The 26,702-nt window shown below is 38.6% G+C and overlaps 1 protein-coding gene across 1 annotated transcript in view; it reads left to right on the top strand.

Annotated features, from left to right (window-relative positions):
• The window catches only part of LOC131067466 (E3 ubiquitin-protein ligase UPL3), a 67,824-nt gene extending 41,674 nt beyond the window's left edge, over positions 1–26,150 (top strand). Inside the window, exons 9-17 of the mRNA XM_058002491.2 lie at positions 18,255–18,347; positions 18,513–20,087; positions 20,233–20,463; positions 20,603–20,707; positions 21,264–21,344; positions 21,427–21,495; positions 24,801–24,929; positions 25,011–25,127; positions 25,217–26,150. Of these exons, the coding sequence (XP_057858474.2) occupies positions 18,255–18,347; positions 18,513–20,087; positions 20,233–20,463; positions 20,603–20,707; positions 21,264–21,344; positions 21,427–21,495; positions 24,801–24,929; positions 25,011–25,127; positions 25,217–25,282 (2,466 nt within the window). The 3' untranslated portion in view covers positions 25,283–26,150. The remainder of the gene's footprint in view (positions 1–18,254; positions 18,348–18,512; positions 20,088–20,232; positions 20,464–20,602; positions 20,708–21,263; positions 21,345–21,426; positions 21,496–24,800; positions 24,930–25,010; positions 25,128–25,216) is intronic.
• Positions 26,151–26,702: the final 552 nt, after the last annotated feature.

The raw sequence follows: 26,702 nt of genomic DNA, 5'->3' as shown, positions 1-26,702 counted from the left end.
AAATTCGATGGCAGTTTGGATTTAAAAATCCACACTCCAAACTCACTTAACTTGGAAAAAACCTCCCTGGTGGAATTTTGAAAATCCGGACCCAAAACTCTTCAAAATATTCCCAGTGGAAAATTGATACTTGTTTGGATGAAATCCGGACAAAAATCCTTACAAATGCTCTCAGGGGAAAATCGACCTCTGTCTGGATGAAAATCCGGACAAAATCCGCACTTAGTTGTCACAAAAATCTTGGTGGAAAATCGACCCAGGCATGGAATCATCCTCAACGTTGTCCGCACTTTAGTTCGCACTCCAGTCCGCACTCCTGGTGGAAAATCGATGGCAGTTTGGATAAATCATGACACTAAGCCAAATTTTAGCACTTCCAGGGGAAATTTGACTTGGGTATGGATAAATAGTGGGGGAAAATAGTAGCCAATGTGGATTCCAGGGGAAACCCATGTGTAGTGTAGATTTTGAGTGGGGGAATGGGTTGGGTAGTCTGGAATGTGAGGGGGAAAGCACCTCTAGCATGAAATTTGACCCTTTAACCCTTGGAATATGAATTCCCCTTAGGATTTTATCATTTTAACCATTCAAAATCACTTAGAAACATTAAATTTAAACTGGACTTAGGCTAATTTTCCCCAAATATGAGCAAAACGCTAGGAAAATATTGGAATCAAGTGCGAAATCAATTTAAATAATACCTTAGGAGTGAGAAAACAACTCCAAAAGGTCTTGGAATACCTTGGCACTTTAAAATCACTGATGCGTGTGTTTAAAAACACGTTAATGCTCAAATGGTCTACACTTAGACAAAACTTAGGATCATTAAAATATCAACTTTTGCAACTTGATCCTATAACTTCAAAAACCCTAGATGACACTAGGCATGATCAAAACTCCGAGACTCGGGCATGGGAAACACAAAATTGCCCACTAAGCAGCCAAAACCCTAACCTAACAATGCGGAAAGCCGACAAAGAGGGGGTCCCCGTTAGCAATGGGGCGATGTTTGAAAAGGTCACAACACCTTCCAATCCCGAAACACCACCCTTGCACTAGAATCACCCGGATTCCCTTTTGACGCACCGTCAGAATTAGCTTTGATATATCCTTCTTCTGATGAGCAGTACACTATTTTTAAATTGGAGGTTGGCACTAGGAGACAGAAATAATAAAATTAATATGCATTTTTAAAGAATGTAATATATTAAATGCATAAAATAAAAAACAATCAAACATCTTATACTATTGAAATAGATTTCAACTGAAGCAAAGATCAATTATGTTAAATTATTAATATTTGATAACTTTCATCAAGATATAGACAATCTAATTTTCCTAATACAATTTTATTAGCTTGTATTAGGATAATTTCAATTTTTCAAGGAATGCTCCAGGGGACATATAAAGAGGCAAAGAAACTTTACCTGAAGTCTCCTAGTGTCTGGAGACATCTTCATTTGGGTATCTCAGTTGGGGATTCCAATATGGGAGACAGGTGCCAAGGGTGGTATGAGTTTAACTATGATTTTCTTGTTTTTTTAAGAGATCTAAATAAATTAATTGATTTTTGTAATAGCCAAGAAGGGCCTGGTAACTGTGGTTGGGCCCAACTCTCAATGTCTGTTAATGCCCAAAGGTTTTGGGGCATAAAATAGTGTTCTAAGACATCTAATTTAAGGGATCAGTCGTACAATATTGTAGGGATCCTTTGTGCAGGGATTGTGTGCCAATCTAATAGGGGTCACAAACTATATGAGTTTTATTTGTTTATATCTGTGCATCCATATTGAAGGTGCACCTTTCCAACCAAATCCCTATTGGGCAAGTAAAAATTGATGCATGTTCTACCAATGTGAATTTGTGGAGATTTAGTGGTAAATTGGTGAAGATGTCTGCTGGCTGCTCCGAGGTAGGAACATACAGCAACTGGATGGATCCGTCTTCAACCAGCTGTCGAATATAGTGACAATGAGTTTCCACATGCTTGGTTCTTTCATGGAAGACTGGATTCTTGGCGAGTTTGAGCACTCCCTGATTATCACAGAACAATGGAGTTGGACCTGCTTGGGAGACATGCATATCCGCAAGCATTCGTCGAAGCCAAACCGCCTCACAAGATGCCTTAACTGCTCCCTGATACTCTGCTTCTGTCGAGGAGAGAGCCACTACTTGCTGCTTCTTACTCGTCCATGTAACAGCACCAGATCCCAAACTAAACACATACCCTGCTGTAGATTTACGGTCATCAACCGAACCTGCCCAGTCAGAATCTGTGTAGCCACTGAGTGTAGGATCAGAACTCCGAGTGTACAGAAGTCCATAATCAGGAGTGCCACTCACATAACGCAACACACGCTTCTCTGCTATCCAATGATCAGCCTTGGGAGCTGTCATGAAGCGTGAAATGTAGCTCACTGCAAAACTGATGTCAGGTCTAGTGGCAGTAAGATAGATGAGACTGCCCACTAGTTGCCTGAACAAAGATTCATCCACAACTGGTGAAGATGACTGAGCTGAAAGTTTGAGCCCGGGTTCCATAGGAGTAGAGGCAGGTTTGCAATCCTGCATTCTGAACCTGTCCACAAGACTTCTGGCATACTTGGACTGAGAGAGAAAGATACTGTTCTCAGTCTGCCAAACTTCAACTCCTAAGCAGTAATGTAGAAGTCCCTAATCTGTCATATCAAAGGTGCGGCACAAATCCTGTTTGATCCCAGTGATCAAATGTGCTGAACTACCAGTAATGATTAAGTCATCCACATAGACAACCACAAACAGAACATCATTACTAGTATGCTTGATATACAGGTTTGCATCAGATGGACTCCGCTGAAAACCATGATCTGTCAGGTACTTATCAATTTTCATGTACCAAGCCCGAGGAGCTTGTTTCAGACCATAGAGTGCTTTGACTAGTCTACAGACCTTCTGTTCTTGACCAGCAACCTTGAATCCTAGGGGTTGCGTCATGTAGACTTCTTCCTGTAAGTCACCATTCAAAAAGGCACTCTTGATGTCCATCTGATGGACTTTCCAACTGAACTGGGCTGCCAAGGCAAGAACGAGCCGTATGGTACTCATTTTGGCTGTAGGAGCAAAAGTCTCCTCGTAGTCAATGCCTTCTTTCTGTGAGAACCCACGAGCTACAAGACGAGCCTTATACTTGTCTAGGGTTCCATCAGCTTTGTATTTTACTTTGTACACCCATTTGCAGCTAATGGGCTTCTTCCCTGAAGGAAGATCAGAAAGGGCCCAAGTGTGATTCTTCTGAAGACTCTGGAACTTGGCTTCCATAGCCTGTTCCCACTCAGGTATACCTTTAGCCTCTGAATATGTTTGAGGCTCAAAAACAGTGTGTATGTTAGCCATGAGAGCAAAATTGACTGTATGCTGCTGTTTGCTCTTATTACGGGAGGTTCTACCCTCAATGAGCTCAGTATCCTTGAGATCACCAGTGGTCTTGGCCCACCATTTAGGCCGGAGAGTAGAAGTGCTAACATCTGGAGGAGCTGGAAGAGGCTCAGGAGCAGGAACAGGAGCAGCAGGAGGAGGATTATTCTCCGGAGGGAACTCAAGTAGTGCATCATCGAAAATAGATTCTGCATCATCCCTCCCATCAGGCGAACCTAATGGAATAAGAACACTGTGAGGCTGATCCTCAGAACACTGCTCAGAAGAAGGGGACTGAAAGAATCCTCTGTCTTCATCAAATACAACATCACGACTGAAGATAAGACGTTCAGTGTCTATATCGATCAGTCTGTAGGCCTTATGGTGATCACTATATCCTGTCATCATGAGTTTCTGACTTTTGGAATCCAACTTGGAGCGCTTAGCATCTGGAATCCAAACATAGGCAACATAGCCAAAAACTTTCAGGTGGTTGATCTTAGGCTTCCGACCAGACCAAACCTCTTCTGGAGTCTTCCCCTTAACAACCTGAGTAGGGGAACGGTTAAGGAGGTAGACAGTAGTAAACACTGCTTCAGCCCAATACTTATTCGGAACACTCCTGTGTTGTAACATAGAGCGAGCCATCTCAACAACCGTACGATTGCGACGCTCGACAACACTGTTTTGCTGAGTGTAGGGTGTAGTCAATTGGCGTTTGATGCCATGGGTATCACAGAAGTTGGAGAATGCAAAAGAACAAAATTCCCCCCCGTTATCTGTCCTAAGAGTAATGATGCTACATCCAGACTCTTTTTCAACGAAGGACTTAAACTTCTGAAAGATACTAAATACATCTGATTTGTGTTTAAGAAAGTACACCCACATCTTTCTACTAAAATCATCTACAATAAGCAAAAAGTATTTGCAACGAGTAACAAAAGATGTATTCATAGGACCACAAATATCAGCATGAAGTAATTGAAGTACCTTAGATACGCGCCAAGACTTTCCATGTGTGAATGAAGTCCGATGCTGTTTGCTAGCTTGACAGGCGCCACATACTCCAAGATGCTGAGTCTGAATATCAGGTAACCCTGAAACAAGTCCCTCCCGAGATAACTGAGAGAGATACTGAATGTTGAGATGTCCATATCTCTGATGCCACAAAGTGCTGAGAGGAGAAACACGAGCTGCCAGAGCCACTTCAGGAGAATCACCAGTGTCAAGAAGCCTGTATAGGCCATGATCCTCTAGACCAACAGCAACAGTAAGATGAGTCTCCCGATCAATGATGGAACACTTGTGAGCACTGAACACCACATCTAGCTGAGGAGAATTCCTCATAATTTGACTGACAGAGAGCAGATTAAGTTCCATACCAGGAACATAGTACACATTCAGGAAGATGAGATTCCTGCCACCAGACTATATCTGAACAGTGCCTCTGCCAACAACTGTATACTCCTCACCTCCGCCAAATACAACGAAATCACTGAAAGATGAGAAGTCTGTAAACTAGTCACGCCGATGAGAAAAGTGACGTGACGCACCAGAGTCGATGTACCAAGCAGAAGACCTGGCATGATCTGAAGACCTCTTAGCCATAAAGGCATAAAAGGCAGACTCCTTTTGCTCGGAATGTTTAGCAACATGCGCCTTTTGGTGTGACCCTCCCTGCTTCTTTTGTTTAGAAGCGAGCCTCTGACGGCAATCTTTCTTCATATGGCCATACTTGTGACAGTAATTACACTGCACATTCTTCTTCTTAGCACCATCCTGTGTCTGAGAAGAGCCTTTCTGCTGAAAAGACTGAGAGGACTGAAATTTTCCTTTATCCTTGTGAAAGGATTGGGCTGTGAAGGCATTTTCCGAGGAGGCTGACGTAGTACCACTACCAAACTGTTGTTTCCAGCGATCCTGCTGTAGAAGTTTGGTGCACAATTCTGAAAACTTCAGGTCAACATTAGTTAAGTAATATTGAGGGTCTCAATGAAGTGTTCATACGATTTCAGAAGACTTTTCAGAGTGATTACTACCATGTCTTCTTCCTCCATAGTCCGACCAATAGCTTCGAGCTGATCTCGAATGTCCTTAATCCTCGTGAGGTGTTCCTGTAAGGACATACGTTCGTCCATCATAATGGAGAACAACTGATTCTTTAGAAAGAATGCTCGGCTCTTGTCGGATGTCTCATGCAATTCCTTCAGATGCTTCCAGATGTCGGAAGCTGTCTTGCCGGAAGGAATCTGCGGTAACTGATCATCAGTCACGGAGAGTTTGAGAAGCATAACTGCCTCCCGATTGCGTTCATCAAACTTATCTTGATCTGTACTAGGTGTACCAGGACTGAGCTTTTTTCCCAAAACAAGCTGGTCAAGACGCCTATATTCAAAAATGGTCAACATACGTTGTTTCCAGATGTTGTAATTGTTGCCATTAAAGCGTTGACTGCCTTCTAACATCAGATTGGTGAGAAAAGCCATTTGCATGTTTCCCAATGTACTGAAAGATGACAGGAAGAGATAGGTACAACAACAATAGGCACGGATTTCAAGATGAGTCCCGATCGATGCAGAAAAATGGACAGGTGCCTGAAAGATGAGGGAAAACCCAGAAGGAATCTGAAAACCAAATTCAAATCCGTTGGCTCGAAAATCGAGGCACGAAAAACGATGCACCCAAAAAAATCGGGCAACTACCCAGATTAGGTTTCGAAAAACCCACCAAGAATCTGCAAGAAAAATTTATTTTCGATGGAAACTTGAAGATAAACACCTTAATCGAAAAAATTAGAGGGTCGTGGAAGCCATGATATGCCCAGAAAATTTGCAGACAGAAGAAACTTGGCACAGGGAAGAAAAATGGGAGTTGCGCCACCGGTAGAGATGTCCACACGGGTTTTAGAACCCACAGTAACGAGCATAAAACAGTGCGACGAGTCTGTAGGTCGCGCACAGAGCCACGGATGCCGCCGAACAAAGGTCGCGACGAGTCTGCAGGTCCCACACCAAGCCACGAACGCCGCCGAACACAGGTCACGACGAATCTGCAGGTCGCGACGAGTCTGCAGGTACAAGGCGAGAAAACAAATCGCGTCACCTGCACCCCATGTTGCTGGCAGATAGCACTGCGGAATGATCACGAGTCGCAAAAAAATGCGACTGTACAAACCCACGAAGTAGTCACAGGAGCTAGGAAACTGAAAAACCCTAGATGGATTTTTGAAAGTAATTGGAATAATTTCGAAAATTTCCACTAATTGGAAATTAGAATTAAAAAATTTTCGAAAAAATTTCTCCTATAGCTCTGATACCATTAAACAGTGCGAGACACACAATGGATTTCAAAGAATTGATTAAATAACAGAATGAGCAAGATGCTCATAAATAGTACAGGAGTATTTACAAGAATAGCAAGTTTCTAATAAGAAACTGTTGATAAGATCGTAGAAGATCTTACTAAAAAAGAATATACACTATTGAGCATTAATACTAAAATTAACAATATTTTAATATTCTAATAAGTGGAAGGTATTTTAAACATATTGTTGGTGTAAAACAATGGATGTTTAAACACAACATAATACTTAGCTTAGAGACACAAGTTTCTAATTGAGCAGCTATCCAAAACCCCACTATCCTAGCTCATTTATCTTATCAATCCGAGGACGTATAACTTGATATGGGACAGCAAAATATATGCATCAAGAGTGTCAAGGAACAAATCTATCCTATTCTAAGTAGTTGGAAATACTGAATAAATATTCCTAAGGAAGGAACTTTGCTTCGGAGTTATAACTTAGAGAAACTATGCTAACTTCTACCAACAAAATGTAAGTTCTTCTAACTTATGCAGAAATGATTGGTCTGTTCTGTCGTGGCTGCAGGAACAGACACAGAGTTACAGTCTAGTGGTTGTAGGAACAAACGGTGAGCAATCTAATAGAACAGGATTAAACAACTGCGAAAGATAATGAAATATCCTATTGTGTGAATTTTGATAGAATTTATGAATTTGTTTAGATATATGCTTGGTGTTTATTTCATATCTTGAATATTCTTGTGCATGCAACGAGAAGAATGTGCAATAAATATAAATAACAGAATTTTCACAATGGAATGGTAAACCTTTGTATATTACTATCGGAATGGTGAATTTTGGCACTTATTACAATAGCATTTGATGCTGCAATTACTCAGAAATTTACAAACAATACATCCAACACATACCCAATTTTGCAACCATTTCCAAACATGGCCTACAAGGGGTTGCTCAAGCTAGAATTATCATATAAATTCATGTAACCTTCAACCTACAACACGGCTCCATTATTGTGTCCAAACCATAGCTGGAACTTCCACAAATCTGCTCAAAATTCTGCAAATAAGCTCAATGATGAACTTTGAATGAATCCACCTCACAAGTAGTGTTGAAGCTGTAGCTTCAGTCGGAATCCTAGATACGGACTCTGCAGATCAAATGTGTAAGTGGCCTATTGGCCTTACACATTTGATCAGTCAATCAAACTCACTAAACCTGTTAATCCGTATTAATCATATTCTTATCGGATTTTCTATTATTATTGTACTTTGTCATATTTCATCTACATCGGGTTATTAATGATTATTAGAGAAAGTATTGTAACCGATTATGTTTAATCGGTTCAATTAATTATGATTTGTTAATAACGGTTAGGTTTTTGTTTATTATCGGTTTTACATAAACCGATTGTATTTGAATCGGTGTGTATATAATACCGATTATATTTGAATCGGTTTGTAACCGATGTAAGTTGTGAATGGTCATCAGGTCTTATCGTGGAGAATCATGACTTTATAGGAAACCATCGAATATCATATAGTAGCAATATACGTTTCCTTTGGAGGGTTACGTTGCATTACACAAAAACATTATTAATATATTACAGGCAGATCAAAGTTATTCTGAGAATACATAGACACATAAATTTGGTAAAGCGAATAACACAACATCTGCAAACATATATAGATCGTGGCAATATAAATTCAGCAGTCCGTGAACAGATAGTTCATGGACACATAAACACTGTAATTCACATTCACATATAGGATCACACACAATTTGTGGGACAATATAGTAGCCTGTAATTATTAGTAATTCGAAGGAAGTCGGAGATATGACATTTGGTGGGTTGTAATAATCGGTGAATACAAAGAACATTATCTTCAACAAATTCGAAGGTAAATATAATCTGTGAATTCAAAAATACAACACTGCAGATTGGTGACTGAGACACACAACGAATTCGAAGGGAAGAATACCACAAGCAAATCGAATTCGACAACTGATTTGTAATATTCGAACACACATCATATTCGAGGAAATTAATTGATATCAAATTATAATCAAGGTATAAATAAAATTTAAAATTACTTGCTTATATAAATCTGATCCAAATTTAACATGGTATCAGAGCAGGTTTAAGGAAAGATCAGATCAGATTCATAGAGGCAGGGTTATACTCCAGTATTGTCCTCAAGATTGACTTCGGCTACCAATGTCAAGATGGTGAACGAAATTAGAATTGAAGACAGACTTGAGGGAGCATCAAACTTCGTATCTTGGAAGTTTAGAATCATGCTTGCTTTGGGGGAAAACGAATTAGACGAATTCGTGAAGGATGCGGTACCAAAACCAAAGGAAGAGGATGAGAAGCTTCAATGGAAGAGAAAGAACAACAAAGCAATGAAAATGTTGGTTGACTCCGTGAAAGATCACATTGTGCCAATCATCTCCAAGATGATGAAGGCATGTGACATGTTCAAAACATTAGAGGAGATTTATGAGATCAACAACACGAGTTGAGCTCTCGCATTGAAACAACAACTTCACCACATCAAGATGACGAAAGGAGAATCCATCACGTCTTTCTTCATGAGGATTACCGAATTGAGAGATCAACTCTCTACCATTGGACACACCATAAATAGCAAAGAATTAACCAGGTTGGCTCTTTCTTCATCATGGGAGTCATTTATTCAAGGGATAAGCGCAAGATCAAAACTCCCTAAGTTTGATCGATTGAAGACAGATTGCATTCAAGAAGAGGCAAGATTGGCTACAAGAGGTATTGGCCAAAGCTCCACACATGAAGATATTCACGTTCTTGCCTCGCACTCATCAAAGAAGAAAGGTAAGAAAGGACATTTCAAAAGGAAGAAAGATAAGGAATCCAATGGTGCTCCTACATTCAAAAGAAGGAAGGATATTTTAGAAATCCAATGCTTTAGATGTGACAAATATGGTGACTACGCAATGAAATGTGTTGAAATTATAGCTAAGTTCAGATTACATGTAATTATAGCTTGCTATGAATATTGGGCAAGACCTATATTGTGTAACTTGTGGATAGGGCAAGACCTACATAATGTAACTTGTGGATAGGACAAGACCTATTGAATTTAACTTGTTTTAAAATGTGTTGGAGCTGACCTATATTAAAATCACTTGTAACGTGAGGGCTATTTCAGTTTTGGCGCCAACTTTAAAGCATTGAATTGTAATTAAATATGATTCTCATGCAAGCCGACTTGGGAGAATTAAAAGGCTAAGTCTCCTATATATACAAGGCTATCAATCATTGTATGACACAACACACTCAAGTGAATTACTTCTCTAATCTGCAAGTCATCTAAGTATTCGATGAATCCTTCTAAGAGATCAGCGAATTCTTTTTGAAGGCAACAACCATCATCTAGAAGACAATGAACACCATTGAGTGATTGCGAATTGGTTTCAAGTGGCAACAGTCATCATTTGAAGATCAACGAACTATTCTTGAAGGCTGTGAACACCATTCTTGGATCAGCAAACTTCATCCCTGGGACAACAACTTTTGTATTGCAGATAAGTTCATCATTTCAGCATGCCCTAGGTTAGAAGTATAATTGTGATTAGGTTGCTGTTAAAGAGTGAAGCTCATTGTAAATTAAATTGGTGTTGCCCAATAAAGATCTGAGATTAGTGGCTGGGGTTTTCACCTCCAAGAGGGAGGTTTTCCCAGGGTATCTATGTGTTTTGTGTTTGTTCTTCATTGCATTCTGATTTCTGCTGTTTATTGTTTAATTTGAGTGCTAAATTAACATATTTCACAAATCCAATGCTTTAGATGTGACAAATATGGTCACTACGCAATGAAATGTCCAACCAGGACTATGCCTCAAGCTTCCATTGCGGATTTGTTGTGACCTTTTTTTTACACATCGCCCCATTGCAAATGGGGACCCTCCCCCTTTCCTGCTTTCTAGGGTTTTTGTTAGTGTCTCGTGGCCGCCTTCTTTAGTTTTGCCAAGTGTGTCAATTTTGAACTGTTTGAGTCTTAAGGATTGAAAGTCAGTTTTTGCAAACCAAGTGATAACAGAGTCTAGACACCGTCAAAGTGCCTAGAAAGGCCAAAGGACGAAGAACGCAATTGATTTTAACGAATTCAAACAACTTTCTATTTTTGGAAAGTTTGCTTTTTTGCTTTTTCCTATTTTTTTAGGAAGTTTCGTTTTTGGCACTTTTAGCTCGATCCCTGAGATGGCTATTTTTAGAAAGTTTTCCCTATTTTTTAGGGATGTTTGCTTTTGCTTTTCGGAGTGGGGACCTAGGGTTTACACTGGTACCAAAAAGCTAAGTTCCTACATTTTAGGGGTCGTGACGCTTCAGATGGATTACTGAGTATGGATTTCAAATATCATGTCAATCTGACTAAAATTGATGAAATTATTAAATTTTGAAGTTTTTCAAGTTTTTCTTTAAGTTTGGCTAATCAATGTTTGATGATGAATGTTATGACAGGAAGACCAAGAAAGTCCGCCCTATGGATGAAGTAAAAGGTGCCTAAGTCTCAAAACCCCGCCCAAGGTGAAGGTGCACAAGACTCCAAAACTCCGCCCTATTCTTGATTGCATTGGAACAAGTTTGAAAGAGTCCACCCTATGAAGACTTCCAAAGTCCATCCATGGTTCTCCAAAACTCGGCCCCATGAATGATGGAGACTATTAAAACTCCACCCAAGGTGCACAATTCATTCAAAGTCTGCCCTCAAGGAGCACAAGTCATTCAAAGTCCGCCATGAATGGAGAGTTAAGGTGTGAAGAAGTGAGAAAGTCCGCCTAGGTTGCAAGCGAAAGGTGCTCAATATTCAAAAAGTCCGCCCTATCTTTGATGAAGGTTGAAGTAAGTCAAAAAGTCCGCCCAACAATGTAAGAAGCAACTTGTGAAAGGTGCAGGGAAATGATGAAATCTGCCTAAGATATGAGCATCAAATTCACCAAGTCCGCCCCACCTTGGCTTTTGAAACATTACAAAGTCCGCCCTTGTTGGTTCTTGGAGTTAATAAAGTCCGCCTAACCTGCATAAAGTTCCTAAACATCATAAAGTCCGCCATGAGTAAGGTACATGCAGTTAGTAAAGTCCGCCTTGGAGGTATTGAGAAGTTTACCTTGAGGATAAGGGATATGGCAAAGTGTATGAAGTGGTGCCACGAATCAGATCAAGTCTGTTCAAGAAGTAAAACATATGGTGCATGACATCAAGAAAGTCTGCCTAACCTGCAGATCTATAGTGCTTAACTTCGTCAAAGTCTGCCCTGCTGCAGATGAAAGGTTCCAAAGGTTTGAAAATCTTTGCCCTACTTGATGAAGTGCTAAGACTTGTTCCATGTGCTCAAGAAACTCCGCCCAAGGTGAATAGTTTGGTTCCAAGTGTTGTTCCATGAGTTTCAAAAAACTGCGCCCTATGTTTGAAGGAGCTGTTCCATGAGTTTCAAAAACTCCGCCCTATGTTTGAAGGAGCTGTTCCATGAACTTCATAAGGTCCGCCCTTGGAAGTATTAATGAAGATGATTGTGTGGTGCCACAAACTCTCTAAACTCTGCCCTAAAAGATGAACAAGTGTGGTGTCATGAATTGGTTGAAGTCCACCCCACTGATGAAAGATCAAACAAACTCCAAAGTATGCCTTGAAAATGATCAAATCATGGTAAGATCAGGTTTGAAGATGAGGTATTAAGCTAATATGGAAGACAAGAAGATGATGACAGCATAATCTATCATGGAAAATATTCCAAGGCATGGAGAAATTCTTCTCCAAATTCAAGGCACTTGAAAGAGTTATCAATTTGAGAACATGAATTCATATTTGCAAGGGGTTATCCAGAGTTTTGTTTTTACCCTCCTGCATAACATAAATTGGCAGCTGAAGGCGGGACCATCAATGAAAACACAAATGGAGTTTTGAGCCAAATTCATTGTTGAAGACAGGTTCACGAGCAAGGTTATCCGAGCATCTCAAGGCATCAAGAAAGAAAAGTTCTCAGACTTGGTGAAAATATTGAAAAGAATTTACAACTTCTTGAAGGATTTCATCTCTTGAAGAATTAAGCTCCTAATCAGAATCAGATGATGACAAACAAATTTCCATAAGACAAATTCTTGACACAAATTAGAGAATTCAAAGAAGACATCCAACACACTGAGGTGGCGCCTCGTCATCTTCTGACCAATTAGATTGTTCCAAGACAGCGTGTCCAGGTTCAATGAACCTGACTTATCCAAAAGCTTCTAGAAGGGCACACTTCACAATGCAACAACCTTCTATTGTTATTGTCGGTTCATATTTAGCAAGAAGGACAAGTGTCACAATGTAATTTTCTCATTGGTTGAGGGGTAGTTAGTTTTGGAAAAACCCTAATTAGGGTTTGTAGCTTTCAGTCTGGGCCTTTGATCACTGTTTGATCTTGGTCGTTCATTATTCTCTGAGAAACTATATAAGGTTACATCCTCTCATTTGGAGAGTGAGGTTTTTGATATATTGTTGCGTGAAGGTCATTTTTTTCAAATAATATATTGCATGTGCGCTTTCTCTTAAGACTTTGTAATCTCCGTTGTTTGAGAAATTAGCATGGTTTCAATTTCCTCAACACATTAATTAGAAGTTAATTTAGATTTGCTTTCAAAGTTGTTAGAATTGAATGAAGGATTTGATAAGTATTAATTAGCGGTGTATCTTTGCTCATACTTTTGGTGAATGGATGATTTCCATTTCATTGTGCAAAGTTAGTCTGAGCCTATCCCCTGTGTATGCCAACACTCTGATAATAAGCACAACCCATTGAAGATTGCACCTGCTTTGTGTAGTTGTCCTTAGTGTGGCGAAGCAAAGTGAGGTTTCTTGAGAACACCTAGTTAATACCATCTCCAGAGTTCATAGGTTTAGATCAGCTTTCTTAACTCTATCCCCTTTTTCCTTTTTTGAAAGTCTAAATCTCGGAAAATCCAAAAAAAAAAGAGAAAAAGCCTGAAATTGATAAATCTATCTAGGTCGAGAAGCTTGAAAGACATTTGTAAACGTAAGTCCCCCTTGAGATTTTCAGCATATACTACTACCCAAGTAGCTATCCCACTAAAGTCGCTTGTTCGCACATATAGACCTTGGAATCAGCAATGATTTTTCAGGAGAGGATAGAATACCTTTGGGTATCTTATTCTAATGTTTGGTAGATGATAAAACAAACACCAACAGGATGTTGGTGAGACTATTCCACAAAAGGATTTAGATGGATTCATATTTTGATTTGAAAGAGAAGTTTTTTTTAATGGTTGAATAATGTTCATGAATTTAATATGTAGTTTTTTTTAATTCATGCAATTACATTATGCGTGTTATTTGTGAAACAACTTTGTCAGTAGATGTTCGCTTACGAAAAGCTGCATTTGGATATCTCTTGTTTTTAAATTTCTTCAATTTACTATGAGAAATTTGTCCCTTACATTTAGGACATCTTTAGAATCACAGTCTGTTGTTTTTCAGGCTATAGAGTTTTGAAGTTCTATTTGTGATGAAGAGATTGAAATTTAGGAGGAAAATGCAGAGGACTTTAGTGGAGATTCTGAGATTTTGCATTTCCATTTTTTTATAAAACAAACATCTACCTGTAGAGGTGCAACAGTTCACTTGTGAAAGCCATAGAGGCACTTGTGCTGGTGATGATAGCATCTAGGGTTTCAAAGCCAAGTTGAGACAAGAGGGCTTTCTTAGTGAGAGGGAGCATACTGAAAGGGGATTTTGTTTTGAATCTTAGGATGATCATATTCCTGCCTAGGGCTCGATCTTATGACAATAGATCCATGGTGATTTTGGATCTAGCACTTCCAACCGTATGAGGATCATACCAGATGATGAGAGTCTCCTAAAGCAAGATATCTTCCATGATTGGGACCATGTGAGTAGGGGATGCTTCCGTGACAGAGGGAGCAACTAAAGATAATGTGCTTCTATTGATATCCAAGGATCTTCGTTATATTGGTTCAGAGGGAGTGGACCATGTCAAGATGGTTTCTCTAGTGATCAGTCAAAGGGCTATGATTCATGAGATGGAGTCCCATTTATGTAGGCTGGAAGGCCTTTATGCTGACTTCTAGGTCATGATAATCTTGGATAGAAGAATACTTGGTGAGCTTGGATTATACCAAGAGTGATGCACACTCCAACCTTGTATTACATTAGAGGTCAAAGCATGTGGAGATCAAGTATCACTATGTTAGAGACATTGTGGAAAGGTATGCTATTCAGTTAAGATACATTAGTACTGATGAGCAGACATCGGACATTCTCACCAAGCCTCTCTTCAAAATAAAGTTTGTATACTTTCAAGGTAAGCTTGGTATGGTGGAGAATGAAGCCCTAGCTGAGATTGAGTCTCAGCATCATTGATTTGTTTATATGTCATAATAATGTATTCTTATATTTGAGAAAAGATGTTTAATGTGTAAACTCTTGTTGATGCATTTCTCCTTGAGAGAAACCTGAGGTGAAAGCCCTTATCTCCACCCTCTGATATGGTTCATGGTGGATGTCATGTGTGTGATGCCATGACATCATCACGTGAGAGAGTTCGTGATGATTTTCTTGTACTTTTGTGTGTACCCTTTGGATGAGCCATGTTGAATATCATTGTAAGGTGACGATCTGACAATGATGAACACTTGTACATCTCACCATCATTGTGAGGCGACGATCTCACAATAATGGTTGGATAAACCATATTGGTGGATATCACGTGAGGTGATATCTATGGATATGCCATAATGGTTGATATCACGTGAGGTGATATCTATGGATAAAACCATAATGGTTGATATCACGTGAGGTGATATCAATGGATATGCCATAATGGTTGATATCACGTGAGGTGATTCTATGGATATGGCATAATGGTTGATATCACAGTGAGGTGATATCTTTCCTTTCCACATATGGGTGCAGCCATTGTGGTCAATCATCACAGTGAAGTGATATAACTTGTAAAGGTTAAGAAGGATTCCTCCCTAGCTAAGAGGGAGTGTTGAAGCTGTAGCTTTAGTCGGAATCCTAGATACCGACTCTGCAGATCAAATGTGTAAGTGGCCTATCAGCCTTACACATTTGATCAGTCAATCAAACTCACTAAACCTGTTAATCCGTATTAATCATACTCTATCGGATTTTCTATTATTTTTATGCTTTGTCGTATTTCATCTACATCGGGTTATTAATGATTATTAGACAAAGTATTGTAACTGATTATGTTTAATCGGTTCAATTAATTATGATTTGTTAATAACAGTTAGGTTTTTGTTTATTATCAGTTTTACATAAACTGATTGTATTTGAATCGGTGTGTATATAATACCGATTATATTTGAATCGGTTTGTAACCGATTTAAGTTGTGAATGGTCATCGGGTCTAATCGTGGAGAATCATGACTCTATAGGGAACCATCGAATATCATATATTAGCAGTATATGTTTCCTTTGGAGGGTTACCTTGCATTACACACAAACATTATTAACATATTATAGGCAGATCAAAGTTATTTTGAGAATACATAGACACATAAATTTGGTAAAGCGAATAACACAACATCTGCAAACATATATAGATCGTGGCAATATAAATTCAGCAGTTCGTGAACAGATAGTTCGTGGACACATAAACACTGTAATTCACATTCACATAGATTGAACATATAGGATCACACACAATTCGTGGGAAAATATAGTAGCCTGTAATTATTAGTAATTCGAAGGAAGTCAGAGATATAACATTTGGCAGGTCGTAATAATCGGTGAATACAAATAACATTATCTTCAGCAAATTCGAAGGTAAATACAATCTGTGAATTCAGAAATACAACACTGCAGATTGGTGACTGAGACACACAGCGAATTCGAAGGGAAGAATACCACACGCAAATCGAATTCAACAACAACTGATTTGTAATATTCGAACACACATCATATTTGAGGAAATTAATTGATATCATTCATTGATTTCAGATTATAATCAAGGTATAAATAAAATTAAAAATTACCTGCTTATATAAATCTGTCCAAATTTAACATGTAGAGTTGGGTTTCCGTCCAACCTACAAATATCCAAGGGGTTTCGTCCTCAGAAATGACTGTCACTGTCACACGAGCAACTAAGGAGAAATATCAAGTATCAAACAATCACATAATATCCCTTGGAGAAGGATGAGGCTCCTTTATAAAGACTTTCCAAATCAATGGTAAGCTTCCACTCTCAACGTGGGATTAAAAATCACTTTATTTTATTTACTTTTTATAAAGTCACTTTACTTTTATAATTTTATTTTATAACATAAAGTAACTTTTCTCACCAAATAATAATATAATATCCCATAAAATAATATTCTACTTTTTATTTCTCCACCAATAGAAATTAATGACGTGACCAGCATATCATCCCTTATATCTCCTAATTAGCCTATCGGGATGACGTGAAATAGGCTAATCAACTCTCGTGTGGTCATTGAAGAAAAGGGGACATTACAGATAAAGTGCATAAAAACAATCAGATAGAATCCTCACCAAGTGGGCCCCCTTGAGTGAGTCTTCTGGATTATAAGTTACAACAGAAGTATAGAGCTCGCATAGTCAGATCACAACATCATGAACTTGTTCAAGAAAGTAGATATGCTTTTTTTATTTAAAATCAGTTCAAAAGCATAACTTGGTTTGATATTAAAAACAACAACTAACTAACTAGGAAACTCGAGAAGGATTTATAACATTCATCCTTAAAACAGTTTTCCACAAGAGGCTTTTATTTAGAATATGAAATCTAAGAGAACTAAGAAAACAAGACTCTGCTCCATCTTTGAACATTTGTAAATCTTTCCTAGATATGCTCCAACATCCAACATGGCTATTAACAGAGTTATTAATAGATCATGACTGCTTTTGAAGATTCCTTAATGAGCTCGAACAGCTAGTGCCCGAGTTGTAAGAACCTTTGACCTTTTCACGCCTTGCTGTTCAGTCCTGTCAACATTGCCATTCTGCTATCAATAAAGCCCCGTTTCATCACAAAAAGTCTTCCACGCAGCTGCAACACCAAGGTTAGAACAAGCACTCCCATCCACATTTCATGATCATTCATCGCAGCACATTCATCAACATACGAAGACAGTAAATATTTATATTTGCATTCATAAGGTTCACCTTTTTGTCAAAATAAAGGTTTCAAACTATAGACAACATGATCATCAAATAGGTTCTAAAAGTCAGTCAAAACATAATATAAAGTCCCATCAGTAAGCATATAAGAGTCCTAAGCATGGTAAAATGACTGCAAATAAAGGCATAAAACTAAAACTCATCACATATCAACTTCAGGGGGTATTTGCTTCCAAGTGAAGTAATGCCTATTTATAATTATTTAGTTTTGATTGGGGTAACAGTGGAAATCAAGAATCTGAAGAATTTGCTGAATGTTCTCAAGGATAATGTACTTGAAATGATATCTGTTTTATTTTTGTTTTCTGCAGGATGAGGACCTTGATGTCTCCCCTATTGACATCGATGAGGCATTAGTTATAGAAGATGATGACATTTCTGATGATGGAGATGAACAACATGAGGTGTGTACGTTTGTAAACCATCATGTTTATGGTGTAGCACATAATAGGCATATATGGATAGAAAACGTTAAATAATAGGAAGGAAAACATGTAGGCTCATTCATGTGTTACCTCTATTTGTGGCATTGGGCGTTGCAAATTTTGCTTAATACACTTCATGCATAGGTATATGGAGAAGAGCCAGTTCCTGTTTGTGTGCCAGAGAGAGTTCATGATGTGAAACTTGGAGATGCCGTGGAAGAGGATTCTCAAACATCTTCAAGAGGAAAAATTCAATCACATGTATGTACTGGATCTGGGAGCAGATCAACCAATTTAATGAGAAATGAATCTACTGATCTCAAAACTGGTAACTCTTTATGCACAAAAGCATCATCTTTTACGGCAGCTACCATGGCTGGACCTGCTTCTTCCGGTGGTAGAGGTGGAATGGGGAGTAGAGACTATGGCTCTTTATCTATGGTTAACTGTACAAATGATCCTCCCAGACTGAGCTTCTTGTCATGTGGGAAGCAACTTAAGAGGTCTTTAACAATATATCAAGCGATCCAACGCCAAGCAGTAGCAGATGAAGATGATGATGAAAGATATACTGGATTAGATAATGCCCCTGGTGAGGGTCGAAGGCTTTGGGATGAGATTTACACTATTACATATAAAAGGGCAGATTTCCAATTTGAGAGAGATTTCACAGGCTCTTCCTCATTTAAGACTTCTAAGAATGCTACTACTAGCAGTTCCAGCTCTGAGACTTCGTGGCAACAGGCATCACTCTTGGATAGCATTATGCAAGGAGAGCTTCCATGTGATCTAGAAAAATCAAATTCCACCTATAATATTTTGTTGCTACTACGAGTTTTGGAAGGTCTTAACTGTTTGGCACCTCGTTTAAGGGTTGGAGCAGTATTAGATGCCTTTGCAGAAGGGAAAATATCTACATTTGATGAATTAAGAGTTGTAGGCCCCATTGTTCCACAAGAAGAATTTTTAAGCAGCAAGTTAACTTCAAAATTATCACGTCAAATTCAAGATGCACTGGCATTATGCAGTGGTAGTCTGCCTTCATGGTGTCACCAACTGACCAAAGCCTGCCCCTTCCTTTTTCCATTTGAGACTAGAAGGCAGTATTTTCATTCAACTGCTTTTGGATTGTCTCGTGCTCTGCAGCGCTTACAACAGCAGCAGACTGCTGATAATCCAAATCTAGTTGGTGAAAGAGAATTGCGTGTTGGCAGGTTGCAGCGCCAAAAAGTTCGTGTCTCAAGAAGTCGTATATTGGATTCTGCAGCAAAGGTAATGGAAATGTATTCTAGTCAGAAGGCTGTTCTTGAAGTGGAATATTTTGGTGAGGTGGGTACAGGTCTTGGTCCGACCTTAGAGTTCTACACTCTTTTGAGCCATGAGTTACAAAGGAGTGCACTTGGCATGTGGAGGAATTCTCCTTTTGGGTCCACTAAAAGCAGAGACATTGAGAAGCCAGTTGAAATAACTGGTTCATCTACATCTGTTAAGAAAATCAACCATGATTGTGACGATGGAAATGGAGAGTTTATCCAAGCACCTCTTGGTTTATTTCCTTGTCCATGGCCATCTAATGCAGATTCTTCCAGTGGAACCCGGTTTTCTAAAGTGATAGATTATTTTCGTTTACTTGGACGGGTAATGGCAAAAGCTCTACAGGATGGTCGACTACTGGATTTACCCCTCTCACCAGCCTTCTATAAACTAGTCCTTGGACAGGTAAGTATAATATAACTATGATAGGTCCATAAACTAGATATTGAACAGGTCTACTACTTGCTAGAAATTACTAGGAGTGACTAGTTACCTATTGATTTTTATATTTCTCAAAAAAGTTGATAATTATGTTTTTTGTCTCATATAGGAACTTGATTTATATGATATTATGTCTTTCGATACCGAGCTTGGAAGAACATTGCAAGAAATGCAAGCACTTGTATACAGGAAGCAGTTCTTGGAATCGATGGCAGGTGATAATAGCAAAGAAGTATCTGAACTACGTTTTGGTGGTGCTAAAATTGAAGACCTCTGCCTTGATTTTACACTTCCCGGATATCCTGAATATCGTCTTAAAACAGGGGAGAGTGATACTATGGTACCTTTTCTGCGCTAGATTCTTCACATTTGTGCCTAGATTCCTCACATTTGTGCCATTTGGATTTACCTTTATGTGTTTGTTCGATGCAGATCATATTTACAAGTATAGTTTTGATACAGTGTTCCATTTGCTGCAGGTAGATATGGATAATTTGAAAGAGTATGTTGAGTTGGTGGTAGATGCATTTGTTAAAACGGGCATTGTGCCACAAATGGAGGCATTTCGTGCTGGATTCAACCAGGCAAGATCCATTCAGGACTTTTATTGCACTTTTGCACTGTACTCACAAATTTTATCCATATTGTGTCATTACAATGGGTGCAGCTGAATATTGAAGTTTTGTTCTGTTTCTAGAGTTTGTTTAGTAAGTGTTTTCTGGAATAACCACATCACTTTTTTAATTGATGTCTTGGGTCATACTTTTTATCCCCTCATCATGATGATTAAGAGTGTCTTGGATTACCATAGTTAGACTATGAATTTTATTGAAAACAAAGATGATTGGGAAACAAAATTCTTTCAATGTATTTTTAAGGTTTGGATTTCGGGACTCCAAGCATGGATAAGGTTGCGTTCATCATCCTTGTTTAGGTTGTTTGGGTGCTTTTTTATCTCCATTTCTTCTCTTATGTGCCTTCTTTTGACTAATGGTCAGTCTCGGATGAACTTTGTGTCTTCCATGCAAATATGGTGTTTTTATGACATATAAATGCTTTCCTAAGGTTGATGAGAATTTTCAGTTGTTTTTTGTAATTTTCTTAGTCTTTGCTTTTATAACATCTTGTTTTTTTTTGCAGGTCTTCCCTCTTTCATTTTTGCAGATATTTACTGCAAGTGAGCTAGATTATCTTCTTTGTGGTCGGCGTGAGCTATGGGTGGTATGCATTTTGTTGCTTTATTTTCTTTTTTGTTCATGCACAAATGATTTCTTGAAATTGACAAGTATTGCAATTTTTGCAGGCAGAAACACTTGTTGATCACATCAAATTTGATCATGGATATACAGCTAAGAGCCCTCCCATTATCAATGTAAGTTTTATTTGTACTGTTCTGATTGTGTCTGTGTATCTTTGAGGGCATTAATGCTAAGTTGCCAGTCCTGGTTCGGAATTGGATTTTGGTTCGAGATTCAGGTTTGCAAATTCCTTCATTTTTTGGGGGGGTGGGTTCGGGTTCGCTTTGGGTTCGTCCGTACAAAAAATAAAAAAAAAATATATATATACATATATGCAGCAGCAAATAAATAGCAAAATACACCACCATATATATTAATGTTGTAGACTTTTAGTCCAAATGGCAAATAACATAGCAAAATGCCAAAATAAACCACCATATCAATGTTTAAGTTCAAAAATAATAATGTCAACATTAACAATCAGCCATCACTGATCAAATATCATCAAAAGTCATCAAACATATTAGCATCATCCTCCTGTGGCAAATTAGAAGCACAAACAGTGCCACTGGCAGTGGTACTAGCAATCTCATCCTCGGGAGCAGCCTCATGATCACTTGGTAGCTCATCATCATCATCATCAACTCCAAGTGCATCAAGGCGGGCAATTGAATCATCCAACTCTGCATGCTCTGGTTCAACATCCCAATGCTTTGCCTCCCCTTGTTTGTAGGTATTGTCTTTGTGTGTTAGCAGCCTCAAGTTTGAATGCACATAGACCAAGTCTTCCGCCTACTTGGAATGTAGTCTATTGCGTTTTATTGAGTGGATGAAGGAGTATGTGCTCCAATTACTCTCGGATGATGATGAACTAGCAACCTATCAATATTTTCAATTTTGAAATTAGAGAGTTAAGAGTTATGAATACAAATTTTAAGAATGAAGAAATTAGAAATTAGAATCTTAAGAGTTAAGATCTTACTTGTGACAAAATTTTGATGGCAATGGGTTGTAGGTGCTGGTATATTTCTCCATGGAAGTACCACCATTTATGAGCATCAACATTCTTGTCTTCAAGAGCCTCAATACCACAATCATCCGTGCTTGCGAAACTCATGACTTCAGCCCTCACCACAGCCCGTAATGAATTTGGAAAGAGTCTATAAAGGGCTGCCTTGTACCCACACGATCTCTATATGGGGCAACTCTAGTGCTACTCTTATTAAGGATCTCTTGACTATAGTATTTGGGGCTCAGTGCAAAGGCAAGGAGATGCAAATGGGTAGTCATTTTGTTCGATCTCTCCACCATGATTTTTTGTAATTCCTTGAAGAATGTTTCTTTGGGATCTTGCTCTTTCTCATTTATGATTTTTTTCATATCCTCAATCATGGAGTCAATGCCATCATATACCTCACCCAAGCAAGGCCTATCCATGTCAGTGTATTGGATCATGCTCAATATGGGCTTAGTAGATCTTAGAGGTACTCCGCACAATCCCACCAAGGGTCATCTAGTATCATTGCCTTAATGGCAGCTGCCCTTGTACCACAAGATTGCCTCCATATGCTCCAATTAGCACTGGTTACCATTCTAGACAATGACTCTTTAACCTTCACAAGACGTCTCAAAACAATAGTGTTGGAGGCAAAACGGGTCTCAACAACCTATTTCAAAATCAAAACAATAATAAATTAAAAATCAAAACCAAAATTAAAAACTTAGAAAGTTTACTAAATAGTAAATACTAAAATAAAGTCTAAAACATATTTAAATTTTAAATAATTTAACTTACCTTCAAGAGCTCCAATCTTGAGAATTGTCTAAAAATGGCTTGCGACATTTGGTGGTTCATGATGAACATTTGGATCTCCTGGGCATCGGCATAAATTTGTTTGTTCCACTCAACTTTATTGCCAATTTTTTGCAGCATTAGGTTGAGTGAGTGGACAGCACAAGGTGTCCAAAAAATGTGTTTATAGCGCTCCTCAACCAATAACCCGGCAGCCCTACAATTCTTTGCATTGTTTGTTATCACCTGAAGGCTGAACAACATTTTGAGGGCCAACTAGTTCAATGGCTTGGAAAAGAATGTTTGCAATGAATGGACCGTCCTTAACTTGCCCTTCACAATCCACTGCTTTCAAAAATAGTGACACTGCAAGAACATTGACCAAAGGGCGATTTCTTGCGTCTTTCCATCCATCTGATACTATGGACACACTTGTTTTGATCCATGAATCCCTAATGGGCTTCAAGGAATCCTCTACATGTTTCACCTCTTTGTCCAATAAAGTGATGCGCACCTTGTCATAACCTGGGCCCTTGGAGCCTCATTAATTGATCTCACCATTTTTTGCCAATACGGTGAGCGAACAACATTAAATGCCAATCAATTTGCATAGATGCATTTACCTATGTCTTGCTCAGCAACGTCTCTAGCCTCATTGTGAAATGACATTTCCAAGGTCCCCTATGCTCTTTTATTTGTCACCGGTTCTTCAGGAAGATGCAAGAATGGATGGCCCTTTACGGATAGTTCATTGGAAGTTGAAGCCATAGAGGCCTTTGTTGTTCATCTGCTTGTCTTTGCTCTTTAATATATTTTAGTATTGTAGACTTTTGCAAGAAAGGTTTTAGGTGCAGGCTGCCTTGGAACTCTTGGCTTGCCTGGACAAGGTAGTTGCTGAACCATTTCCACATATTTCCATAGTGGAGAGCTTGGGGGAGTTAGTGCTAGAAGCACTTGCCATTCTATTAATGTTGAATCTATAAACATTAAACAACATACAAAGCCACAAACCAAAATGAAAAAATAAAATAAAAGTAAAACTAGATAAATCATTTCATTTTGTGAAACAAATGCAAAGAAAAATTAAAAAAACAAAAAAATCAACAAAAACCTACCTTTTTTGTTGAAATCTTCCTCTTCAATGTCTTTGAGGAGTTCTCAACACTTGCAACCACGTAGAAATAGCTCACAACCCAGCTTAGAGCATGCAACAATCACCCTTCAACACAAATGCACAAATGAGAAAGTTTAGAAATGGAGCCAAGAAGTTTTCTTTTTCTTTCACAAATGCACAAATGAGATAGGTTTTTTCTTTTTGGCCTTTTTAGTGGTCTAATTTAGGGTTGGAGGGTTGAATTGACCAAAATAGGAAAAAAAAAACAATTTTTTTTAAGTGTCGAGTCCACCCAAATTCTCTCGGGTTCTGCCACAGGCATCAAAATTCGCCCAAAATGGATCAAAATTCTGCCTGGGTCCTGCTGAGCGAACCCACAGGGCAAAAATCAAACCCTGGGCGAATTTCTGGCGAATTTCCAATGGACCAGAATTCACAGCGAATCAAACCTGGACCCAGCGATTTCTCAGAAGAATCTGGCAACTTAGCATTAACATTTTAGGTTATTAATTGTTGACTTGCTGGGCCTGCAGCTTCTTCAAATAATGGGAGAGTTTACTCCTGAACAGCAACGAGCATTCTGCCAGTTTGTGACTGGGGCTCCGAGACTTCCTCCTGGAGGCCTAGCTGTACTGAAACCAAAGTTGACAATAGTTAGGAAGGTATGTTATTGGTTATATCGGGTGGTTATGCTATTTTGGATGAATATTTGTTTCAGTGGGGTTCTGATCATTTGATTACAGCATTCAATGGCAAATGGAGTGGCAAATGGAAATGCATCTGTAGAAGCAGCTGATGGAGACTTGCCGAGTGTTATGACTTGTGCTAACTACCTTAAACTTCCTCCCTACTCAAGCAAGGTTAGTCCTATTTTGTGTGCATTCATGTGGTTGTATAGTTTTTCAGATCATCATAGAATATGTATGAAACATTGTCTCTACCACTGCAGGAAGTGATGCGGGATAGATTACTTTATGCAATACAGGAGGGACAAGGATCTTTTGACCTATCCTGAGTTTATTTTATTGCACATCCTGAAGTTATTTTATCGCACATGTTGCATGTTAATTTCACCAAACAGCAACGCATGCAATGACTCTGTATAAAGTCAGCCCAATGTCACATGCTGGTGACACCTCCTGGGAATTGCATTTCGAGGATATATTTTTTTGTCCTTAAACAGAATAAAGCTGACAAATATGAAATTTACAGGGCAATGTTGGTGAGCTTTTCCTGAAGAAGATTGGTTCTGGGTCTTGCACCCTTTCACAAAACCAGTTTTCATTTGCACAGGCTACGTTATAAATCAAGGTACAAATTCATACCAGAAGGGCACTTGAGGCTGCTACTCATTTGCATAATTTTGAAGTATGTGTACATCCTGTCTCTACAATGTTGCAGCTGGAAACTGGAAAAATTCTGCTGCTGCTATGGCTTATGCGTTGTGTATAATTCTCTAGGCTGTAACTTACTAGGGAAGGTGCTTAAGTTGTCTCCTTTTCCTGTAAGTTTTCTGACAAGATTGTTTGAGGCGGAGGAATTTCCTCGTGCAATTTAAAGATTATCCAGCTCTCTTTATGTACTAGAAGCTGCATTTTCTGGTGTATGCTTTAAGATATTTTAATCTGTTTCATGTTATTTCAGTTATTTCAATCAGGGCCAAGGGATGATGTTGAAGTATTTATTTGTGCAGCCTTAGCCATGATTTTTTTAGAGGCATGAAGACCTTTGCATTGCAAGGGCAAGTATAGTCTAAATGACATAATAACTTGGAGCAAATGGACTTTTAAGTTATTCACCCATCTGAAGTAACATATGCTGCATGGGTGATAGTTTTGTTCCAGAGCATCAACATGATATAAAACTACTAGTTTACCCTTTCATGGAAATTATGTCTTTTAAGCAATGGTACATGGACCTTTAGGCGTCTGACAAAAACAGTTGTCTCCAACACATTTAAGGTTAAAGCATCTCTTAGTTGATGCCTTGTCTGTGTATGCTGCATCATTATGATAAAATTTATAGAATCTAAATGGGCATTGTTTTTCATGTTACGTTATCTCAAAAATAGTATATCAAAGTGCTGCAGAAAGTTTTAACTAGATCAGCAATATATGTTTGCATTGTAAGGTCTTCCATAAATTGATAGTAGGAAGCTATCATGCTATCTTCAAACCATAATAAGAGCACCGAAGTTTAAGCTCACCTTTTTACATCCTGCAATATGAATAGATCATAAAACTGCCTGAAAATGGATTCTGATTGATCAGTATGATTCTTCATTTAAATTACTTGTGTTCAATTTGTAAAATGCCTCAGGATTGTTCATATTTTGAGATCAGTCGGAAGACTGTAGAAGTCACATTCTATTTGCTAAACTTAACCGTTTTTTCTTTTTGGAGGCTCTATTAGCTGCATTATTCTAGTCAGAGAAG

Source organism: Cryptomeria japonica, chromosome 3, assembly GCF_030272615.1.
Source record: "Cryptomeria japonica chromosome 3, Sugi_1.0, whole genome shotgun sequence".
NCBI lineage: Eukaryota > Viridiplantae > Streptophyta > Pinopsida > Cupressales > Cupressaceae > Cryptomeria > Cryptomeria japonica.
The sequence above is the reverse complement of the archived record's forward strand: the minus strand, read 5'-3'. Positions and strand labels throughout refer to the sequence as shown.